General features: G+C 40.4%; 3 protein-coding genes across 3 annotated transcripts; all 3 read left to right on the forward strand.

The window, feature by feature from the left end:
• Positions 1 to 223: 223 nt before the first annotated feature.
• nfe2l3 (nuclear factor, erythroid 2-like 3) lies at positions 224 to 4818 on the forward strand. The gene is made up of 5 exons (XM_037692747.1): positions 224 to 834; positions 2042 to 2122; positions 3200 to 3307; positions 3460 to 3937; positions 4046 to 4818. Exons 1-5 carry the CDS (start codon positions 319 to 321, stop codon positions 4816 to 4818), a joined length of 1956 nt encoding a protein of 651 aa, XP_037548675.1. The 5' UTR covers positions 224 to 318.
• A 2757-nt stretch (positions 4819 to 7575) lies between these two features.
• Positions 7576 to 15795, forward strand: cbx3a (chromobox homolog 3a (HP1 gamma homolog, Drosophila)). Its single transcript, XM_037693426.1, has 5 exons — positions 7576 to 7653; positions 8263 to 8411; positions 8615 to 8771; positions 9268 to 9362; positions 15109 to 15795. The coding sequence occupies exons 2-5, from the start codon at positions 8269 to 8271 to the stop codon at positions 15230 to 15232; spliced, it is 519 nt and encodes a 172-aa protein (XP_037549354.1). The 5' UTR covers positions 7576 to 7653; positions 8263 to 8268; the 3' UTR covers positions 15233 to 15795.
• A 4777-nt stretch (positions 15796 to 20572) lies between these two features.
• On the forward strand, positions 20573 to 23386 carry snx10a (sorting nexin 10a). The gene is made up of 7 exons (XM_037692749.1): positions 20573 to 20837; positions 22156 to 22198; positions 22331 to 22417; positions 22492 to 22592; positions 22675 to 22773; positions 22883 to 23077; positions 23157 to 23386. Exons 2-7 carry the CDS (start codon positions 22169 to 22171, stop codon positions 23242 to 23244), a joined length of 600 nt encoding a protein of 199 aa, XP_037548677.1. The 5' UTR covers positions 20573 to 20837; positions 22156 to 22168; the 3' UTR covers positions 23245 to 23386.
• Positions 23387 to 24702: the final 1316 nt, after the last annotated feature.

Consider the following 24702-nt stretch of genomic DNA (forward strand, 5'->3'; position numbering starts at 1 on the left):
AGTTTAATTTTTATGTACTGAAAGATTGTGATAGCTAGGCTACGTCAACGAGTAACGAGTTCACTTTAAGATATTAAAGAGCAAACAGTTTGCTATGTTTATCCGCCGAGGTTTCCGTTAGCCGGTAAATAATGCTGCTAGCTTAGCTAAGCCTAAGAGCTAACGCAGACGGTTTTTTACCGGTCCGGGCAGGCAGACCTCTTTGTCTGACAGGGGAAGGCGTGCTCTTTTGTTAGCTTTTCCTTTTGTCCTGTCGGGGAGAGGAAACTGTTGGGTCAGGATTTTACTGCCAACTTCAAATCTGGAAGTATTTAGAAAATGCAGATCGCGAAAAAGTACTTTTCAGAAAGCTTGATTCAATTGACGATCCTACTTAGTTTAGTTGGAGTTCGAGTAGACATCGACAGTTACTTAACCGGCTACTATTCGCCTCTGGCAGAGATTAACTTGGGTCCTAGCTCAGCCTACATCCAGACACCCTTTCACGTTCTGAGAGACACCCTCGACGGAAACGGTGTGCATCCGAAATGTCCTGAGTTGGACTATTTTTTTGCGAGCCGACGCCTGCTGGATGAAGTGAGGAGCCTTGGTTCCCCGCGGTTCCCCACGCAGCTCAACGCGTGGCTGGTACACCAAGTGTCTGCCACTGACAAGGCTGAGCATGGGCCTTCAACCAGCGAGAACAGTGACTCCAGCCATGAGTTAGAAGACCCTGGATATGAAGCAGGAGATGGCAGGGAGCACCTGCCTGTCCAAGGCCAAGAAGTGGACCACACCAGTCCTGAACTGGGACAGGGGCCTTGTGGTGCTGGAGCTTTTCTGTTTCCTCAAGAGGCAAGTGTAACTTATTATACCAACAACAACAAAAAACATTTAGTTTCTGACTGAGCTACAGCATAATTGAAGAAGTTTGACTAAGATGGCGTTAAATCTTTTGCTATGACATGTTTAATTCGGACTAGCACATGTTGTACAAAGAAGAATGTCCTCCCAGTTTGTGCAGTAATGCTAGTTTGTTTCCCAGTGAACCAGGAAGCAAAATAATAACACAAGCTGTTGACTTAAGACAGAAGGTACATTGATTTTCATTATGCATGGCTCTGGCACACCATCATAAATATGGAAAAGTAAAGTACATAGCTTGTTTAGTTTTTTGTTTAGTTTTTTTTAAAGATATTGTGTTATCAATATGTGACCTTTTCATAACTAGATGACTTGAGCTATTTATCAGAATAATCAGTTACCATGACAGTCAAGCATCACAAGCATTCAGCAAACTTTGCTGCAGCTGTCAGCCTTGACAACATGTCAAAATTATTGACAAAAAAACAACGACTTTCAAATCACGTGCTCTGTAACAAATATGTGAAACTATCCGTCATGTTTCATATCTAAAGTATCTGTAGTTTTAAAGATGTGGTCCCAACCTTTCATGTCTAGTTTTTCCAGCTCAGAGTAGAAACAGCAGCTGGGTAGATATGTCCTGGCAACAGTTGACGTTTCCAATTGTGCAACTGTATCACCTTTCTTCAGACGCAGCCACCAGCTGTGGGCCTTGGAGGTGAAGAAATGAGCCTTGGATCCACACCCTGTTTACTTACAAAAGCAGTCCACACATGAACACAGTACCTCTGAGAGTGGCTTTTGACAATTTTGTTAAAGTTTTGTGGTTGAAGTTTGCTGTTAAAGCAGAATTCCTCATCTTTTCTCAATGTGCATCAACACGACTTTTGACTAGGTGTTAAATTTATCTGTGGCTCATATTGCCTGAGGTGTGTCAGGGCATCTCTGATCTGATTGTTACAACAGGTACCATAATTAAATCACAATTTGTCTCTGTCATAAACAGAATTACATAACACAAAAACATGTTCTACTTCATTATCTGGAATGACCAAGTTGAGGTCAATGAACTAGAACTGCATTTACCTTTAACAGGATTTAGGGTGACAGCTAATACAACATTTATTTTCTCATATCTTCTGCACTAAATTCTGACTGCCGTGACCCCAAATCTCATTCCAACCTCCCCATTTGCCAGGTGGATGAGGCCAAGGTCAAAGAAGAGGAAGATGCTGTTCCCATCACTCAGCTGGCTCACAGTTCCACACTGGAACAAGAGGTATGAGTCAGAACCCTCATTGTAAATACTAATAATACAAATAATTGGCTGCAGGTTAGTACCAAGACTGTATATGAATAAAACGTCCTAGAAAGTCTGAATTTCACTGAACACTCATTTTGGCTTTGCCTCTGTTTCACTTCAGACCACACCCTAAATATTTTTGCCTTCCCTGCTGTACCTGTAACTTTCTCTCAGACCAACCCATGTTTTGCTTTGGTAGCTATTAGCCTTTAATATCACTAATGCTTTAGTCTAGACATACTACACTATAATCTTAATATGAAATGTTGTCTCATAACACTAGATTGTCATCAGATCAGTGTCTTGTTTCTAGCTTAAGAGTTATGTTGTTGTAGCTGTGTGAGCTAGAAGTTTTTTGGAGGATAAATAATTGATCGATGATGTCCTTTTACTTTATTGGCTCACTATTCACAATATATCCAACAATTTTCAGTCAGGTCATCTGGACAGTTTCTTTTTTGCTGAAACATTTCACCTTCCATCCAGAAGGCTTCATCAGACAAAGAAACACACAACACAAAACTGATTCTTCTCCCAAACAGCTTACTCCAAAGTGGAACAAACCAGTTATGTTGGTGCTAAGATGGTGTCTTTGGCACGACCCCTCCTCTGTTGTCGGCCCTCTTCCTCGTCGACAGTCATGTTAAACGGGTTTAAAACAAAAAAGTCCATGCTCCGTTTTCCTTTTTTTTTTTACTTTTTTGGTTTTGAACCAGTTTGACATGCCTGTCGACGAGGAAGAAGGTCAGCAGCAGAAGAGGGGGCATGCCAAAAACACCATGACAAGCATGGACTTGATATAGTGATAGTTCCTTATACAGTGGACAAAGATGTGTGCATTAGGTCACAGTATGGGTATAGTGCATATGTTAAAGCCGCCATTAATGCTGAATGCAGTGTAAATGTTTTGCAGCAACATTCCAGCAACTGGACTCAACAGATCCAAACCTTTGCATTAATCAAGGAGAAGCAATGCATTTTCTGAAAGGCATTTTTGACAGTAAAATCTATTTTTAATATTGTTTACTGTATTTTTTTTGTCCTTTGTTACAGTATCTTCTTGAAAGCAACCCTACATTATCTGGTGTAGAGCATCATTACGCTCCTCCTACTTCCACTGATGTTGACTGGAGCAATTTACTCTCCGTTACAGATCTGGATGTAAGTTCTGGACATTAACATTTTTATCAGCATGTAAAAATGACAGTTAGACGAACCTGTTGGAAAACCTGAGTGTTATTTTTGTAGAAAGGAGTTTTCACAGCTATGAGTTAAGTATACCATCTAACATGCACTATATGTCTGTTGTGTAGGAACTGGACTCAATAGTTAATGAGCATCTATCAGAGCTGAGTGCAGACATCACCAGTGCCATCAGCCATGATGTTAGTTTGCATGATGCTACAGTAACCAGTGCTGGGGCATTTGGAGTGGGGTCTGGAGTATCAGAGTCCAGGATAGTCACCCAGCAGCGACGGCCACTCTTACGACTGGAATCCACAAACTCCACGCTCTCAGATGTTTTACCAGGGATGGCTGTGGGTCTTGCTGCACTCCCTTTTGCCTCGGTGTGTAATTTAACTGGAAATGTGACATCACAGAGTTTGCTGGGTGGCTGCCTGGACGAGGCCGTGTTTGACCAGATCAATCAGCTAGGTCTGGAAGGCCTGGACACTATTGACAATCAGCTGATGAATTCTCTGGGCAGAGTTGACTCACAAGGCCATGAGGACTTGGACTCGGATTCAGGGCTATCCCTGGAGAGCAGCTATGGAGGTCCAGCGTCTCCAGGTTAGTTCCGATCTTCACACACTTGTAGAATAAACACCAGTTTTTTTTTTAAACCAAGAAAATGTTTGTTATAAATATGATAAAATCATTTACCCTGTATTCCTTCAGGCTCATCTGAGATATCATCATCTAGTTCGTACTGTGAGGATGAGGGAGGAGCCACAGGCTACAACAGTGATGTGGATTCCTTACCCTCAAAAGGCATAATGGACCACACCACAATGTGGCCACCTGTTGATCTAAGGGAGAATGTTTGGCATGACCATAGCTACTCTTCTCCTGCTTTCCTCAACAAGGCATCTTTAAAACTGCCCCAGAAAACAGAGGAGGCTTTCAGCGATGATGATGATGATGATGATGGCTCACAGCTGGAAGAAGAGGAGCTGAGTCGTGATGAGCTGCGCGCCCGTGCCATGTACATCCCCTTCTCTGTCCGGCAGATCGTCAGCATGCCTGTGGAAGAGTTCATGGAGATTCTCGACTGTCATGGCTTCTCTCCTGAACAGGTGACTCTACTGAGGGACATCCGCCGGCGCGGGAAGAATAAACTGGCAGCACAAAACTGCCGCAAGCGCAAACTTGATGCCATCACAGGACTCCAGGAGGAGGTGGAGAGGCTGCAAGCTCAGAGAGACAGGCTGCTGAGAGAGAAACAGCTTACAGCTAAGACTATGGGTGCTGTGGGCCACCAGATAAAACAGCTGACTAGAGACGTTCTGGCTCGGCTGAGAGATGATTCTGGACGGCCCCTGAGCCCAGAGAGGTTTACCCTGCAGTGCGGGGCTAACGGAAGGGTTGTAATTCAGCCCTTAAGACGTCCTGCTGTCTCTACATCAGCAGGCAACAAAACAGACAAGAGGAAGAAGGGAAAAAAACAATGATGCTTTATTTCCTGCCAAGACTTGAACTTTCAGGGGTTTTTATATTAATGAACTCAACTGACTTTGGTTTTGGGCTTCTTCTTTTGTAAAAGTGTGTGAAGATTCACCACTGTTGAGCGCTTCAATTTTCAAAAGCTGCAAAAGTCTCGAAAAACAACAATCTGTAAATATCTAGAAATTTGTAGCTTACACACTGGACATTTTGTGAGACATGCAGGGTTTAAGGGAACCGTTATCTGCTGGCAACAGTGTTGGTCTGCATTTATGCCTGTTAAAATTTAACTACATATAAGGTGTGACCGTTACTGAATAGAGAAATAAGGGGCGTTGTGCTTGTTTGCTTGTAGTTTTGGCCTTTTTACACCTTTTCAGTTGAAGTGGGAGGTTAAAGATTGTATTTGTTGTGGTTTTAAAGGTTCTTGGAGTGCTCATTTTTATCATAAGACCTTCAAGAATAATGCTTTTTTTTTTTTCAAAATGGAAATGTTAGGTCTACGTGATTAAATAACTAAAGTCTCTTATGTTTACACGCAGGTTTAAGATACTCGAGCATGTTGTTATTGAAATTTTTAAAAAATGATGTCACAGTTGTCTTGATGACATACAGAATACCAATGATTAAAATTAAGGAGCCTTAATTAGTTTTTTATTGTTGCATTAACAGATAATAAAAGAATAAGTGTTTACCTCTGTGACTTTTACATTAAAATTGTGTTTGAGCACACATTAACAAAACTATAATATTTTGACCTTTAACATGATTGCATTCTACCTCACACTTCAATTTTTTTGTTCATTTTTGGAAAGATTTAAACAAGCCTTTTCTGTTCCCTGCACGTCCTTGTAAATGTGACGTAAGTACGGTAGACATGGACACAGCCACAGCTCTGTGTTGGAATGGTTGGATGGGGTTTTTTTTTTAGTTCTGCAGAGTTCCTAATCATAAATGTTATGTTAATGGATACACTGCTGAATATGGTCAACAAAATGAGTAAGATGAAGAATTTTCAAAGCTCAAATTCACTTAACTTATTTCACATACTTTGAACTTTTTGATCAAATTTACATTTTACAACTTGCTTAACTTTAGAGTAATTCTTAACTCATGTTTAACTAAGGATCTAAGTTTTTTTTTGTTTGTTTTTTATCAGGAAGGTTGTGTTAGGTACTTTATTAAAATCATTTTACACTGCATTTTTGTTACCGTTTACCTGGAGGAACAAGTGCGTTGTAACTGGACTGTGTCAAACAGATTGAGTCTATGTACCTGGCAGGAAAGACAAACTGCATTTACTGCTCACTGGTTCCATTATGACAATCGTTTTAAGGTTTGAGTTGTTGCAAAAAGTTAGTTATCAGTTTGCTCATCTGTCAGGAATCCCACCTTCCTCTCCAAACTGACACAACACACCTGCTGCAGGTAGGACACTGACTCCTCATAAGAAATGTTCTTTACACAAACTCACTCTGGGATATATTTTTCCTATCCCTTCTATTGCACTTGCTTCTTTTTACAAACTTAATTTTCTGTACAGATCTTTAAATGTGTGTTGCTTATTTATATGTTTGAGATTATGAGAACGATATCTGATGGGTTGTTGTGTAATCCATTGCTACACTGCTTTGCTAAGTGTGAAATGATCCGAGTGAAGTACTGGTAGTTTATATTGATCAGTAATTTTATTTTTGCTGTTCTGGTTTGGTCTGGTTTTTTTTTTTGGTTCTTTGTACAACTTCTACAATTTTTTTTTTGTTTTGCATGAGTGATATTTGTTTGATTGCAGGGTGATTGTTCATATTTTAATTTTGATTAAAGATGACTTGATTTCTTGGCTGATCGTCTTGATTTTGTTACCACGCTTTTAAGGGACCTAAATGGTGATGGTATACCTGCAAAATCGCTTCAAGTTAAATGTTGCTATACTCCTACCACTGTGAGGTTATAGGAATGCAGAGACACATCTATTTAAAGCTTCTGAAATTATATTTTAAGGTTTTTTGCTCCAAACAAGCAGTTACAATCTGTATTTCATAAAAGCAACATTTGCTTCTCAATACCTAACAAAAGGAAAAACGTAAACTGGGAAAACTGGACAAGTTAGGCTCACAGTAAAGAAGAAATACCATTTAAAACGTGTTTTAAGGTGCATGTTTTCAAAAGTGAGCATTAAAAATTAATCATGTTTTAGGAGATAGCACAATTGTAAGAGCAAGACCTGATAAATTTGGTTTTAATATTACATCTGCTTTTTGAGGGGGATTACAAAAGAAAAGCTGAGTGTTAGGGACAAATGGGAAAGCACCAGATTTAATCGACTGCAAAAGTGAAAGATGTCAAAAACGATCAGACGGAGTAAACATATGAACTTATTTTGAAGAAACGCATACATCTGAAAAAACTTACAAGAAATAATTTTGTGTTAAAGTAATGAAACAGTAATAATAAAATACATATTTTTGAAATTGGCCAAACCTGTCCACATTTCAAGACCTTAACAATACATCTGACTTATAACTCAAGAATCACGTTTAAAACCCATATTTACTTTACACTGCTTTTGTTTGGTATCGTAAGTTTAGCTAACTCGATTTTTAAGTGCATTTTTTTATGTCAGATTTTTGCCATTATCAGTTGGGCTTTCGTGTTTTTTAAAAGGTGATTTAAAACGTTGTTTCAACCAAAGCCTGTAAAACAGGGGCCTCCTGTTACCTCAGGCCCACGTTTTGCGTTGTCTTCCGGCTTCCGTAGCTTGGTCAGCCTTTAGCTCCGCCTCCGCTGCAGAAAAAAGGTTCTGAGTGGCGCGTGGCTAACGAAGTTATTCCCGCCGTGTTAAGGTACGTAATCTGCGTTTGCTTGTGTTTTGTTCTTTTATTGGTGCATCATTATTTACTTCGTTGCTTAACTTTAATATTTAAGTAAGACAAACTGTCGGAAAATAAGGAACACGAACTTTGTGTTTACGTTCTTGTGGTATAACAAGTCAAGAGTTTGAATTGTATCAGCAGCATTAGCTTCTATTGTTTGAGCACTAGCTACCAGGTACGTACATAGGAAGGTCTTTTTCTAAATTTACTCTAGCTCCTTCCTTTTTTACTCTGTCATTAATTAAAATTCTGCTGTTTTTCTTGACACGAGTTTTGTTTTAATGTTGCGCAGGAAAACGAGGGAAACTTTTAAGCCCGCCGGGTTAGCCATTTTTGCTAACTTTGTTACGTTATAAGAGCTTTCCTGCCTAATTGTTGTAATAAGGCTGAGCAGATGGGCAAGGTTAAATGTACTGTGTTTTTGTGTAATTTATTAGGCCTTTCATTTCGTTAAATAGCAATTATAGCGACTGCGCTGATGGTCTTTTGAATAGCATTAGCTTTAGCATCTCCGGAGGAAGAGGAGGAGCTTGATTCTTAAAAATGTTCAGCACGTCACCTGCGTAATTGTTTTTACAGAACAAAATGGGCAAAAAACAGAACACCAAAAGCAAGAAAGACGGTCAGACACAAGAGGAGCCTGAAGAATTTGTTGTAGAGAAAGTCCTGGACCAGCGGTTGGTTAATGGGAAAGTGGAGTTCTACCTGAAGTGGAAAGGATTTACAGAGTGAGTTACCAGGGATGGGACCCCACTCCTGGCAGGGCTGGAAGTGCATCCCTGGTATGGGGTCGTGCTATATTTTGTTCTCTCTTGTGGTTACACGAAGCTGCTGCTATTCTCCAGGCAGCCTAGTTTTAGCTCCTTCATTTTTATTGATGATTGATTAATGTTTAAAGATGCACATGTCAACTCTGCACTTTCTCACATAGAGCTGACAACACCTGGGAGCCTGAAGAAAACCTGGATTGCCCTGAGTTGATTCAAGCCTTTCTGGATGCACAGAAGAACATTAAAGAGAAACCTGCTGCTGTTAAAAGAAAGGCATCCACAGATGAGCCAGAGTCAGAATCCAAAAAGCAAGAAATGGTTAGTCCATCCATTATTCTGCACACTTCTTCCTTTTTGGGTCGTGGGGATCTCTGGTGCCCATGTCCAGCTATCTGTGTGTGAGGCGTAAGACACCCTGGGCAGGTCGCAAGTCCATCGCAGGGACACATGGAGACAAATGAGACAACAATTTGCACCTTCACTCAAACCTAGGGACCTTTTTAGAGTTATCAGTCAGCCCAACATGCATGTTTTTGCTCTGTGGGACGAAACCAGAATACCTGGTGTAAACCCAGATGTGGTTTGTGAAAATATATTGTGCCTCCAAACAGCATTTGCTTTTTAAAAAAACCTTTTTTATTATATGTCTGTCCCTGACATCACAGTTATTGAGTGTGAAATAACATGTTCAAGGACTTGTCGACCGGTAAAACATGTTCTTAAAAAGCTTGTGATTCTGTCATTAGGGGGGAAAAAATGTGAGAAAATAGATGAGTAACTGTATATGTTAATATTTTGTTGACTTTTTGTGTAGGCTGAGAAACCCCGTGGCTTTGCACGAAACCTTGAGCCAGAACGAATCATCGGAGCAACAGACAGTAGTGGGGAGTTGATGTTTTTGATGAAATGGTGAGTATTAAAAATACTTTTGTTTGTGTCGAGCAGTAAACATTTCCATGTTTGTGTCGAGCAGTAAACATTTCCATGTTTGTATCAGCATTTTCATTAATTTGTCCTTTTTTTATGTGTTTAAATTAAAAAAGGTCAAATATTGTAAATATGCATAATTAACCTAACTAAACTTGAAGTAAGTTGTAGTGTGCAAAACTTACCGAAATTACATACTTTTTCAGTTTTTTTTTTATTTTCTCTTTGTTCTCATTTGAATAGCAAGCATCTTTTGTTATGTTTATGCTGCACTATACAGTTGATAAACTTAGTCCACTGAGTATTTCAGTTTCTTCAACCACAAGTTCTTTTTATGTAAGATGTGGCTTTTACCATTTCCCTGAAAACATTTTTTTTGTTTGTTTTTACTCGTTTTTTAAGGCTGCATTGGTTTTTAGGGTTAAACTGACAAAATGATCCATAAATGATCAAATTAGAGAGAGAAAAAAATCAAAGTAGAAAGTAGCACTGATTTAACAGTAAATGTGGTTTTAAAAATAATGCAATGGAGACTAGGGGTGTAAATGAATAAATCTGTGTCTGGCAATTCAATTCCGATTTTTGGTGTCACGATTCGATTGAGAAACGATTTTGTATTTAGAAACAATTTTTCCATTGAAATGGTCATAAATTTTGTTTCAATTATGTAACTAAAACAACTATGTAAACAAATAGAATATTTATTTAAAAATAATAATTTTAGGTTCTTTACTGTATCAAATCTTTTTGCATCATTTTTATATTTATATCAAAAACAGGAACAAATACAGGAGTGCATACAATTCTGTAACTTAAATTACCAGTATTAGGTTATCTTAGTTGCCTGGCTTTTTCTCAACAACAACAAAAAAACAATTTAGGAACAAATAATTCGTCCATCATCTTTACCCACTTCTTCCTTTTCGAGTCATGGGGGTCACTGTTGCCCATGTCCAGCCATCACTGTGCGAGAGGCAGGGGACATCTGGACAGGTCTCCAGTCCATCACAGACAAATAATTCAAAATATATAAATGTAAAAATAAACAGACTTCAGCCTACCATAGTGCATTAACCTTTAACTCGACATAAAATACAGACTTCAGTTCTTTTAACCATATTGCTCTAACATTTGCTATATTTTCAAAACTTAACCTAATATGAAATACACAGACTTCAGTTTTTTTTTTTTTTACCATATTTATTTATATTTGGTAAAAGGGACCAGACAAAGTGCAGCTCAAAGACCCCGGTGATGAGAAAAACAAATGGACTTAATGTTCCCTTGCCCGGACGTGGGTCACCGGGGCCCCACTCTGGAGCCAGGCCTGGAGGTGGGGCGAGCGCCTGGTGGCCGGGCTTTTACCCATGGAGCTCGGCCGGGCACAGCCCAAAGAGGAGACATGGGTCCCCCTTCCCATGGGCTCACCACCTGTGGGAGGGGCCAAAGGGGTCGGATGCAATGTGGGATGGGTGGTGGCCGAGGGCGGGGACCCTGGCGGTCTGATCCTCTGCTACAGAAGCTGGCTATTGGGACGTGGAATGTCACCTCACTGGTGGGGGAAGGAGCCTGAGCTGGTGTGTGAGGTTGAGAGGTTCTGGCTAGAAATAGTCGGAATCACCTCTACGCATGGCTCTGGCTCTGGAACCAGTTTCCTTGAGAGGGACTGGACACTTCCAATCTGGAGTTGCCCCTGGTGAGAGGTGCTGAGCAGGAGTGGGCATATTTATTGCCCCCCAGCTTGGTGCCTGTATGTTGGGGTTCACCCCGGTGAATGAGAGGGTGGCCTCCCGCCGCCTACATGTGGGGGGATGGGTTCTGACTGTCGTTTGTGCTTATGCACCAAATGGCAGTTCAGATTATCCACCCTTTTTTGAGTCATTAGAAGGGCTACTGGAAAGTGCACCTCCTGGGGACTCCTTGTTCTGCTGGGGGACTTCAATGCTCATGTGGGCAATGACAGTGAGACCTGAAGGGATGTGGTTGGGAGGAACGGCCCCCCTGATATGAACCCGAGTGGTGTTCTGTTGTTGGACTTCTGTGCTCGTCACGGATTGTCAATAACAAACACCTTGTTCAAGCATAAGGGTGTCCATATGTGCTCTTGGCACCAGGACACCCTAGGCCGCAGTTTGATGATCGACTTTGTCATCGTCTCATCTGATCTGCGGCCACATGTCTTGGACACTCGGGTGAAGAGAGGGGCGGAGCTGTCCACTGACCACTACCTGGTGGTGAGTTGGCTCCGATGGTGGGGGAGGATGCCGGTCAGACCTGGCAGACCCAAACGTATTGTGAGGGTTTGCTGGAAACGTCTGGCAGAGTCTCCTGTGACACGGAATTTTAACTCCCACCTCCGGGAGAACTTCGAACATGTTCCCGGGGAGGTGGGGGGCATTAAGTCTGAGTGGGCCATGTTCTGTGCCTCTATTGTCGAGGTGGCTTACCAAAGCTGCGGCCGCAAGGTTGTCGGTGCCTGTCGCAGCAGCAACCCTCGAACCCTATGGTGGACACCGTTGGTGAGGGATGCTGTCAGGCAGAAGGAGGAGTCCTATCGGGCCTTTTTGGTCTGTGGGACCCCGGAAGCAGCTGATGGGTACCAGCATGTCCAAGCGACATGCGGCTCGGGTGGTCGCTGAGGCAAAAACTCGGGCATGGGAGGAGTTTGGAGAGGCCATGGAGAATGACTTCCGCACAGCTTCGGGGCGATTCTGGTCCACCATCCGTTGTCTCAGGAGGGGAAAGCGGTACGCCAACAACACTGTTTATAGTGGGAGTGGTGTGCTGCTGACCTCAACTTGGGATGTCGTGGGTCAGTGGGCAGAGTACTTTGAAGACCTCCTCAATCCCACCGGCATGTCTTCCACTAAGGAAGCGGAGCCTGGGGACTCTGGGTCGAGCACTCCAATCTCTGGTGCTGAGGTCAATGAGGTGGTTAAAAAGCTCCTCGGTGGCAGGGCCCCAGGGGTGGATGAAATTCGCCCGGAGTTCCTTAAGGCTCTGGATGTTGTAGGGTTGTGTTGGCTTACGCGACTCTACAATATTGCGTGGACATTGGGGGAAGTTCCCCTGGATTGGCAGACCGGGGTGGTGGTCCCCCTATTCAAAAAAGGGGACTGTAGAGTGTGTTCCAACTACAGGGGAATCACGCTCTTAAGCCTCCCTGGTAATGTCTATTCCGGGGTTCTGGAGAGGAGGGTCTGTTGGATAGTCGAACCTCAGATTCATTAGGAGCAGTGCAGTTTTCTTCCTGACCGTGGAACACTGGACCAGCTCTACACTCTCTCAGCAGGGTCCTGGAGGGTGCGTGGGAGTTTACCCAACCGGTCTACATGTGCTTTGTGGACTTGGAGAAGGCGTTCGACCGCGTCCCTCGGGGAACCCTGTGGGGGATACTCCGGGAGTATGGGGTACCGGGCCCTTTGATACGGGCTGTTAGGTCCCTGTATGACCAGTGTCAGAGCCTCGTCCACATTGCCGGCAATAAGTCGGGCTTGTTCCCGCTGAGAGTTGGACTCTGCCAAGGTTGCCCTTTGTCACAGATTCTGTTCATAACTTTTATGGACAGAATTTCTAGGCGCAGCCAAGGTGTTGAGGGGATCCGTTTTGGTGGCCTTAGGATTGTGTCTCTGCTTTTTGCAGATGATGTGGTCCTATTGGCTTCATCAGATCATGATCTACAGCTTTCGCTGGAGCGGTTCGCAGCCGAGTGCGACGCGGCCGGGATAAAGATTAGTTCCTCCAAATCAGAGGCCATGGTCTTTAGCTGGAAAAGGGTAGAGTGCCCTCTCCGGCTCAGGGAGGAGGTCCTACCCCAAGTGGAGGAGTTCAAGTGTCTTGGGGTCTTCTTCACGAATGAGGGAAAAATGGAACGTGAGATTTGATAGGTGAATAGGTGCAGCGTCTGCAGTGAAGCAGGCGCTCTACAGGTCTGTCATGGTGAAGAGAGAGCTGAGTCAAAAGGCGAAGCTCTCAATTTACCGATCGATCTACGTTCCTACCCTCATCTATGGTCATCTTTATCACTAAAAAAGCTATGTGAAGGAATAATGTACATTGGGTCCAGCATATTATAAATAAACCTAAACCCCTCGCCTTCAACTGAGCTGTCTGCTTGTAAATCTTTTGTAAGCGATGGAGTGAGAAATCTTCACAGTCCTTAGCTGGAAGTTTGTTGCGGAGTTCGCTTGTCTGCTGCTTCGCTTTTCATCTTCTGCGCATTTGTCGCATTTCCAAAATACCGCCATTTTATTTTACACTTGCAAACAACCGTACTTTTGCCAAGCTCCATCTTCCCTGGAACATTATAGAATCTGAAATGACTTTACACTGAGTTTTAACGACAAAGGATTTTTAAAGGATTTTTATGGGCAAAGGATTTGGCGGGTGACGTCACGTGTGCCGCAGAATGGTAGCACTTATGGGAGCTCTGCTTCAACTCAACCTTTGTTTACTCTTGTTTTTATTTTAACTTTTTTTTGTGCCTACAATGCACACCCATGGTACGGGTATGACCGCAACACACTTGTGGAGTTTTGTGTGTTGCTGCCTTGCCATCATACCTTCTTGCCATCATGTTTCAGTTCCCGGCCCCCCTCAGGCTTTGGCCTGTCATGGCGGTTGTCTCTGTGATCCTCCATCTGCCTGCACGGACCGAACTCTATGGACCTGTTTGGTTCCGTGGGGAAACCTTGGATGTTCTCTGTCTTCCAAACCTGATTCTGGAGGGCAGTCTGTGAGGGCCGCTGCTGCGGTCGTTATTGCCACCAAGCTGCTGCTCGGACCTGCTAACAAGATCCTCCATCTGCCTACACACGCGGTACAAACCCGTTCGGTTCTGCGGGGAAACCTGGGACGTTCTCTGTCTGCTGGACCCGGTTCTGGACCGCGGTCTGTGAGGACAGCTGCTGCGATCCTTATTACTATCAAGCTGTGGACCTGACCTGCTAACAAGACCACGCCGCTAATGGAACGGAACCATGATGTTGAAAGAACCTCACTGCTCACCGAATCACACTGTAGATGTTTCTTTGTCACCATTGGCACCTTGTTTTTTAGTATTTTAGTAGTATTTTTTAAATGTTTTTTTACTGTTAGTAGTATTTTTTTAAATGTTTTTTAGTATGTTTGTAGTATTTTTTTAATGCTTTTTAGTATGCAAGTAATTTTTTTTATGCTTTTTAGTATGTTAGTAATATATTTTTAGTATTTTTGCTGCATGATTTATTTATTTATTTTTGGGTGAGTCGAGACGTTTCTTCTCGTCCTAAGCATTTCATTACATTGTTGACTTTGTGTTGATTTTGCACATGACGCATCTAACCTAACCTAGGAGCAGGTTGAATCATGCTGTCCTCCGCTCCATGCTAGTGGACTCCATTCAGATAAAGGGAGCTGGCTAACTAGCTTGCTATACGGTGGCCTACAAGGCCAAATTCTATGATGGGTGGACCCGTAATGCCATATGCAGGAGTAGGAGCGGGAAAAAAAAGTGTTTTAAATCAATTTATGGGCTTTTAGAATTGATTCTGAATCGCCTGGACTAAGAATCTAGATCCTTGAAATTAACTTTTTTCTGCACCTCTAAGAGAAACTGCAAATGGCAGACTGTGAAACAGAATACCAGCCTCTGTTTTAATGCTTCATAAAAATAAGTTCCTCTGGCACCGTTGCTGTCATATTTTCTAGGTTTTTTTTCTTCCTCTTAACATTTTGGTTTATTTTTCAGGAAAGACTCCGATGAAGCAGATTTGGTCCCAGCCCGAGAGGCCAACACTCGCTGCCCTCAGGTGGTCATATCTTTTTATGAGGAGCGACTGACATGGCATTCCTGTCCAGAGGATGAAGCTTAGTATTCCTGCTGTTCCTATCATCAGCTCGCTCCTTTAGCCTGCATTTTAGCTTTAGCTACCTTTAGATATTTTTGAAAATGTTTCAACAGCTCTGACATTGTATGAGGAGAGGTTTATTCCTGTACATAGTGTTTGAGTGAACGATTGTGTTGACTAATTTTCAGGAACCTTCTGCTATCCTAGCATGACATATTTGTTTTATTAAACTGTCTAAATTCCTACATGTTCAAATGTTTTAAAATTCTTGAATATGCTAAGCTGTCAACTTCACAAAATGTTTTTTAGTTTTTTCTCTATAAGTACTGACAGGTTGTTTTTCTCAGAGCGTTTTGTTTACTGATCGTCAGAATTTCAGGTTTAAATAAAACTTTTGCATTGTAGTTTCTTAGTTTTGTTTATCCTGGCTCCAAAGAAACGTATATGCAAAATTCGGATAAGAAAAAATACAGTTTGATAAAAGTTTAGTCCAGCGATTCTTCAAGCCTGTAAGTTTTCACTTTCAAAATAAAGTTGTATCTTTTTCTAATGTCTTGATGCTTGTAGATGAACAAGGTTGAGTCAGTTCCTGTGGACGGACTCTTTGTTGAAGCATGTCGACTGAAGAAGTCCTTTGGATAAAACATGAAACTTTTCAACAAAGAATGTCCAGAGGACCCGACTCCACCTTGTTGGATCCTTCTGTATTGATTTCATAAAGTGAACTGAATGTGGATGATGTGTCCATGACAGGCTGCAGATGTTACTGTTCTGTACATTTCTTTGATACCTTCCCATTAAAGTTAACTTTACATTTATTTTAATTTCCCCCTTTATTCAAAGTAAGGAAGTAAAACTTTATTTCTATAGCACATTTCACAGACGTATAAATCGCAAAGGCATGACAAACAAACAAAAAAATCAGAAGTGTTTTGGAAGCTTAAGATATATATTTAAAAAAATCTTTCACACGTGAGCCCTGAAATAAAGTTCTGGTTTAGTGACAATGGGAGGGAAAGGGAACATTTATCCCAATGTCTCAAGAGTTAGGAACTTCAGTGGATAAAAGAGCAGAAAGTTTAAAAGAATTTGGTTGTTACCATTTTTTTAAATTCTCTCTTCCATTGTGATTACATCATGTCTAAGCAACTCAAAGGCCATTGTTTACAGTTTGAACACAAGATGGTGCTACAAAGAAAACCTGTGATGACTACAGTACTGCTGTGAAACTGAAATGGATTTGAGAGTAAACATTTAGTGCCATCCATTATCTTTACCCACTTCTTTATTTTCGGTTTGCTGGGGTCACTGGTGCCCATGTCCAGCTATCACTGAGAGAGGCGGGGTGTACGTCTCCAGACCATCGCAGGGCCATATAGAGACAAGGAGACAACCATTCATTCACTCACCTAGGGACAATTTAGAGGCTAATCAACCTAACATGCATGTTTTTGTTCTGTGGGAGGAAACCCACACATGCATGGAGAGAACATGCAAACTCCACCCAGAAAGGGGGCTGGGATTTAAACCAGCGACCTCGCTACTCTACCAACTGCACCACCGTGCCGCCTCATACTTTAGACTAAACAAAAACTAGCTGTTAGATATTTTTCGTATGATTAAACTTAGTAGTTTGAACGAACATCCCAGACTATTTGTGTGAGAGAACATGTCCACTTTTTGAATTTTCCAGCCCCGGTGGAACATTGAGGTCCTCCAGAGGAGAATCTGGAAAGTTTTCACTACAACTGTAACACCACATTAGCAACATGTGTCCACCTGATGACCTAATTTAACAAACTTTATGTGCTAATAAATGATCCCGTGTGATGTCAGCTGACATTTTTAAGACTACAACTCCTGGGCTGGATGAAATTAGCTTTAACTTTTGAGGACTGTCTTGGTAAGGTGACTTTCATTCTTTTATGTAGCTTATATCTGGTTGATGATTTTTTTTTTTTACAATAGCTAACGTTAATTTGCATGCACCATTTCTTTGTTTTTCCAATGTTCTTTCACAGCTTGCCACATTTTGCTGCAAATAAATCTGAAAATTCACATTAGTTCATGGGGCCCACCAGTATTCAGTCAAGAACAAAAATACTGGCGCTGTATTAGAATTTGTTTAGGTGTGCAAAGTATCTTTAGTGGTTGAATGAGCAGACTGGGAAAAAGTATTTTTGACAGCATGTTGTAATATTGAGTTTATGTCTTGAATGAAGTTTCATATTAAACAATTTTCCGTTTGAGCTTATATTTAACTGTCAATGTGTTGGAGTGCAAACTACTGAAATCCATTTCTAGACACAAAAAAATCACTAACAGATAAAGTGTTATGGTTTGGAAAAGGTGCAATTGTGCTTTTCTTCACGTATGTCCTAAAACTTATGAGATGACGCAGATAATAGGTTTAATTTTCCTTACAAACCAAGTTTTTGAATCCTAATAATGAAAGAAAATATCTGGGGAAAGAAATGTCTTTAAGTCTATTTATTTATTTTAAATAATATCACGTAAAGATTTGCCTTTGGTATCCCTAAATCATTCACAATAATTCGTGTCTTGAGCAGAGCCCTGTAAAGAGAGAGTTGCGACACTCTTTGAACTCGCCGATACGCGGTCACGTGGTTCATGCAGCTCCCCATAGTTCCAAACAGCTCATCGCTGTCAGTCAGTTTGAGCAGCTGCTGACACAACATAACACAAAAATCGACTTTTCTTACTTTACCTGACGTCTTTCAGTAATTGCTGAGCAGTAACGAACTGATTACTTAACCGATTATTGATTATTTCACAAACTATGCATTTTATCAAAGCATTTTTAGAAGCGGCTAATACATTTATCATTAAATTTTAGAAGGAAACGAGACTGCAAACACATATTTGTTAGAAAAATAATGTATATGCAATACAGTGATCAATATAGCCATGTCAGTGTTTTATAACGTTACACACGATAAAAAAAGATCAGAGTAACTCCTGTTATAAAGCTGTTTCTGATGTTCTCTGCAGGATAATGCTCCACCTTGTCCTCCATGCAGCATCAGATCTGCTCCAGCTTACCTCAGATCATCTGGATGAATTCTTGATTTCTATAGAAGATATTAATTCAACCTTTATTTAAACAGGTTCGTCCCATTGAGCCTTGAGGACTCATTTAACCTGGATAAATAAAGGCTAAATGAAAAATGAAAAATTTACAAGAGAGACTGAATATAATTGTTGTATTTGTCGTTTTTTTTATGGCAACCAAGTACCTGGTAAGTGAGTTGATTGTAGCCTGACAACTATTGTAAAACTGTAATTCATTGATTAAAATGTTCATTTAAATGAAACTGTTTCTAGTTAAAATCATAACAGATGACAAAGTAAGTGTTAACTGTGCAAAAATAAATTTCCAAACAATTATAACATATGTAAAATGTAAAGCAAGCTTTAATAAAGTACTTTTACTACTATTTATACTGTTTATTAATGACATCATCTCAAGTCAGCAGGACCACCATCATCATCATCACAACAACACAAAGTGAGAGGTGTAAATTTAATCTGCACAAACATTTTCAATCAGGGCTCAAAATGTTTAACTGTCAAAGAAATGTGCAAGAAAATAAACTAATGTCACTCTACAGGCACATTTAGAGAGAGGACAGTTCACAGAGACACAGTGAGGACGTGTGAGACTGAGAGACAGTGAGGACGTGTGAGACTGAAGGAGGTTCAACCATTTGTTCATGGACCAGAACCAGATGAGAAGAACAGCAGAACTTCCACTGACCAGTGACCTGACCAGTGATCTGACCAGTGATCTGACCAGTGAGCACACGTGTTGTTCTAAATTAAACTTTGGTACGAACAGTGTTAAATAAGACATGTCATATTTTTTATTGAACAATAATCTTCATTCTAACAGTGACGTTGTAATTTCAGAGATTGAGGAAGAAACAGAAATGAGGCGAGTGAGATGAGGGAAAGATGAAAATGTGTCCTCAGAGGACGGGGACATGTCAGGATCTGATGATCCAGGATCAACAGGACCAGGAGGATGGATCAACAGGCAGTCAGGGAACAGAGATGAACAACCTGAGGAACAATTAGAACAAAAAATACATAAGCAGGACAGAAGAATCTCAGACAAGAAAATTAACTCAGTCCTGCGAAGAAAAATGTTAATGGAAAATAAATTGACATATTTTTACAAAAGATCAGATGAAGACAACTGGCATGAAGAAGAACTTCCAGCTCCATCTCAATGTACCTGTGATAGTTTAATAAGTGTTTTTGTTACTGTCCTACAGTTTATTGATGCTGATTTATTCTTGTAATAATTCTTATTTCTTGTTCTGTCTTGAAAGAGTCTCATCTCAACTTGACCCATGATTACCAAACACTAAACTAATAATATAAAACAAATGTAAATTAACAGTCCTGCAGTAAATACCAACTTTGTGAAGGTTATGGTGTTAAAGTAATTTTATTCAAACATCTTGATTAAGCTGTTATTGATTAATAGAAGACAGAAAATGAGATCTTGTACCTTTGTGATACTTTGAATGCAACATTCAGTTCATGAAGTCATTCTCCTCTGGTTTACCTGGAAAACATGAAAACATTGACTCATCTCCACAATCACGTTTTTCTCTAATGATAATGTCACAATTTATGCTGCAGTCTTTGACAAACGATCTATAACTTTAACTAAATTACATCAGTCTTGTTGTCATGTTGTCATCATTCTTTGTTAAATCAGGTCTCTCTTGTAAATGAGTCCTCGAGGCTCAATGAGATTTACCTGTAGAAATAAAGATTGAATGAATCTCTCAGAAAAAAAGACCAAATATTTTCTAGTTGAGTTCAGTAACTGGAATTACCATAAATTTAAAAAAGACCACCTTTCAAAATGTAAGCAGTAATAGATATTTTAAAACGTTGAATTAGAAATAGACTCGTTTAAACCGTCATGTTGCAGAGCAGCTGCAGTTAAAACACAACTAGTAATTTAACGTTTCATTAACTAAAACTGGTGACATGAAGTATTAATGTTGATAAATTGAGGTACAGAACAGTCAGATAACGCTTCACAATGGAGAAAAAGTGTCGTATTTGCATTAACTTACCGGAAAAACACGGAAAATGAACTACGTTCAGTGCTGAACCCGCTGCTGTTTGGAACTCTTTGCCGCTTCATGACCCACGTGACTTCCGCATTCCATTCTTTCTATGGGAGTCTATGGGAGTGTCGCAACTCTCTCTTTACAGGGCTCTGGTCTTGAGACGTTGTGAATGTGACGTTCAACCAATCAGAAGCGTTCTTGTACGGCGTCATTACGTGGCTCCGCCCACCAGCTGAGACCGCTTGAACTAAATGATTAAAGGAGCAGACAGGTGCGCTCTATACCGTAACAAACTACTCTGTTGTTGGCTCATTTTACTGTCGCTTAAACCTGATCATTTAGGCACGTGGAAAGGAGACTTTACACAGTTTTAAGTTGCGTTTTGTTGATATTTTATAGCAGTGTAGTGCCTGGACCACAAAGGAGGACTCAGTTTAGTTGAGCTGAGGCAGGCCAGAGCCGCCTCGGCTGCTCTCTAACACTGGATTAAGTTCCTGAAAGTGATGAGAAGAAAGGTAGGATTAAAAAAAATATATAATTCTTCTCTTCTCTTCTTTTGTGGTTATTATTTAAGTCATATATTTGCTTAACGTTTTAAACATTTCAGAATGAATGTTTTAATCACCTCCATTACTTTCCTTTTTCACGCAGGGTAAGGTGAATGGTAAATGGACTGTACTTATATAATATAGCGCCTTTCTATCTAATCAAGATACTCAAAAGTGCTTTACAACACAATCTGTGCCCTCCCTTACCTCCACCCACACATACAGCACTCTACTGAGCTAATGTGAACAAAGAGACTTATAGATCATATCATATAAGGGATGCACATCAGAGTGAGGGGTTCAGTGTCTTGCTCAGGGGCACTTGAGCATGTGGCTGCTGGTGGAATCGAACCCCTAACTCTCCCACTGGAGGATGACTGCTCTAACCACTCAGCTACAGCTGCCCCAAAGGGGTCTTCACATTTGTTTCTCATTAATAATTTGATTCTGGTACCTTTTTTAAAAATGGTTTTGTGCAGGGAGGAGATAAAATATAATGATGATGATGATGAAAAACAGAATAATGATTAATTAATATAATATAATGTAATAATAAACAATATAATAATAAATGGTGAGAATTCACAACAGAAAGCCGTAACCTTGTGCCTTAACCTTATGACACCACTGACCAAAGGCAGTCATGGGGAACAAATTGATTTTGTCTCCAAAAACAATACAAATCCTTTGTGTGCAGCTGAACCTGCCATGAACGCAGCAGTTAAGAGGATCATTTACATCATGCAGTACATCCAGTGAAATAGTCAAGTGTTCGTGTATAGGTACACGCTGATATGGAACGTTTGTTCTTATTGATCACTTCTGTTTTAAGTTGTAAATAATCTCATTTGATGCAGGGACACAAGGGCCTGCACATGCTCTTGCGACCATGTGAGGGACTTTTTGTTTTGAAGTTGGGTAATATTTGCATTCAGATATGTTGTCAGATATGGTTCAGTCTAATTTACATTAGAGCAGTTAACTGTTCCTGTCAGTATTGGACAAACGTGTGAAGTGTTATTTTTTTGTTTTTTACCCCCGACCAGTTTAGTTCTTTGCCCTTTGATCAGCATTAAACCAGATTAGCTCATTGTTTATGAGGTTGGGTCTTTGTGAAATATAGCAGTAAAACTGAATCCATTGACTGAGAATATCTCTGAAAACGATCAGTGGATTCACATGCTGCCTATACTCTAAAGATAAATTAAGTAAACAGATGTCACACTTTCGTGCAGTATTGCAAAACATTTTGCTCAATACGGCCTCTTTCTTGCTGCTTTCTTAGAATTTGTACCAAAATGGATAGTATTCTGGATAATCTCTCAACTGTAAGTACTCGAAAGCTATTTAACACATGTTCCTGTTGATATTTGTGCAGCTTAAGCTGTTAATCTGTTTTCGCTTTTTATACATTTCTATAACTGAGCTCCAGTTTAGACTTTTTTTTTTTTTTTTTTCAGGAATTTGTTAGCATCTGTGTTCGAGATCCAAGGCTTCACAACGACGAGCTATGGCACAATCATGTTGACTATGAGATCAGCCTGCATGTACGTTCTGTTTTTTTTTTTTAAAGTAATTATTTTTTATTGTTCTGATAATGAGTCGAGTCTTGTTTCCACAGACAAACAGCATGTGTTTTCGTAAGAAGACTTCCTGTGTGAGGCGCCGTTACAGGGAGTTTGTTTGGCTGCGTCACTGTCTGGAGCAAAATGCTCTGATCATGCAAGTTCCAACCTCAAACTTCTATTGGCATTGACTAAAAGTTCAGCTTGTAAAGTATTTTATTTCTTTTTGTTGTGCTCAGACAACTGCCCAAATTGCCTCCGTGGAACCCCTTTTTTAGTGCGAAGAAAAAGGAGCACGTTAACCAGAGGATGAAAGGCCTGCAGGAGTTTTTAGAAGAGTGAGTTGCTCTGAAGCAGTTTGTGCAGTCCAGTTAAGAGTATTGCCATTTTGTGGTATCTTAAATGCCTTTTGATTAAATTCTCATTTTGATGGCTTTTCCCCTCTAGTGTTCTTCAGAATCCCTTGTTGTTATCTGACAGCCGGCTCCATCTGTTCCTCCAGTCGAACCTCTGCATTGCAAAGATGGAAAGATGTGCTCTTGGCAAGACCAGGTACACGGTAGCTGAAGCCATTCAGCGATACATCTGTGATTGCATCAGTAGTTTAGAGGACAAGACTTCCTGCGACTCAGACTGTGAAAGGTAAGACACTTGGTTTGAATAATAACTGAAGTGTCCTTTAGATACCAAACTGATTCTTACATGTTTTCTCTCTCGGCAGCTCTGCATCATCAGGCCTGGGGCATAGTTTTGATGCTACTCGAGAGAGCCAGGTTTCCTTCCTGCATTCCCCGGAAACTGAATTGTAACCAAGCTCTTTGATCTCCTGAGCATTTACACACCTTTCCTCTGGACACAAGCATGGATCTCTGTATCAGTCTTCGTGTGAACGTCTCCAGATGTCTTCCTGCTGTTAACTTCCAAAAACAATTGTTGTTTTCAACACATTTTTACTGCAGTCATTCAAGTACTCCGTACTTAAAGATTGTGGATCATCTTTTTTTAAGTGTATAAATGTATATTAAGTCTATTTGTAAATTCTTAAGTATGTGCATTTTATAGCTGCACTGCGGTTATGAAAGTGTTTTTTGAATTGTAGACTTTTTAATAATTATTGACAATCTTTTGTTAAAGGATAAATAAATTCTTATTTTTAAGGAAAAAGCCTTTTAATTAGAACTTTTTAGCGGTTACCTCGATTTATTTATTTTTGACTCTTAATTGTTCAAATTAAGCTCTAATAAAGGGTCAAGTCTACACAGTCTCTAGAACTTGTGTTCATGCTGAAGTTGACTGACATCAATGCTGTCGAAAGGTGAACCAGTATGTACTGTAAAGAATGTCTTACCAAAAAGTGAAAGTGAATGTTTTGCCTCTGTGTCCACGTGCTTGTCTGTTGCTGAACTGCATCTGTTATCGGGGTTGTGGGAGTAAATTTAAACACTTTAACATGTGGTAAACATGAATATGGTAAAAATGTTCTAAAACACACAAAGGGGCAGAGCAAATGTTTTTAATTAGCATCTGAAACATGAATTTACACACGTAAAAGTTCACTTTTTTTTCCTCCCCATATTCACACAGGAAATCTGTAAAGTATGACTTTACAATCCTCTTTTTTTCTATAAGGAATAATAGATGGCCCATTCTTATGAAACTTGCAGAAGTAATCATTACAAGTACATCTACAACCACTTTTTTTTCCCCTAGTCAGCCTGATTTAAGATGGATGCCACAGCTAACTGACCTTAAACACAAAAATGAACAATACAGGAAATCTTACAATCACTGACCTAAAAGCTTAGTGTGGTAGTAGCTAAGATTAATAACCAACATGCTTTCTGAAGGCGAACTGGTTTAGGATAATTAAAATCTTTCTTTAGATTATTCAACTTCAATAAAATTAATTTCTCATGAACGACTGGATGCAATTTAATGAAAAATTTCAGGAAATCATTAACCAATTCAAGATGGCCACCACAGCCAATTGACCTTAGCAAGCACAATATATCCTGATGCATGCTCAATAAACACAAACTCAATATAACTATATTTTACCAATATGCTATAAAATTAATAAATGTGGCATGTGTAACGTGGCATGGAGGCTGCACAGCTGCAGAAAAGGAAAGCTCTGCAGAGATGGTCAAGGATGCACAGAAGACTGTTGGAGTCAGCCTCCCTGCCATCACAGACATCTACACCGCCAGATGCAGGAAGAGAACCACCTGCATCATGAAGGACCCCACTCACCCAGCACACACTTT

This window comes from Nematolebias whitei, chromosome 19 (assembly GCF_014905685.2).
Source record: "Nematolebias whitei isolate Nwh7 chromosome 19, NemWhi1, whole genome shotgun sequence".
NCBI lineage: Eukaryota > Metazoa > Chordata > Actinopteri > Cyprinodontiformes > Rivulidae > Nematolebias > Nematolebias whitei.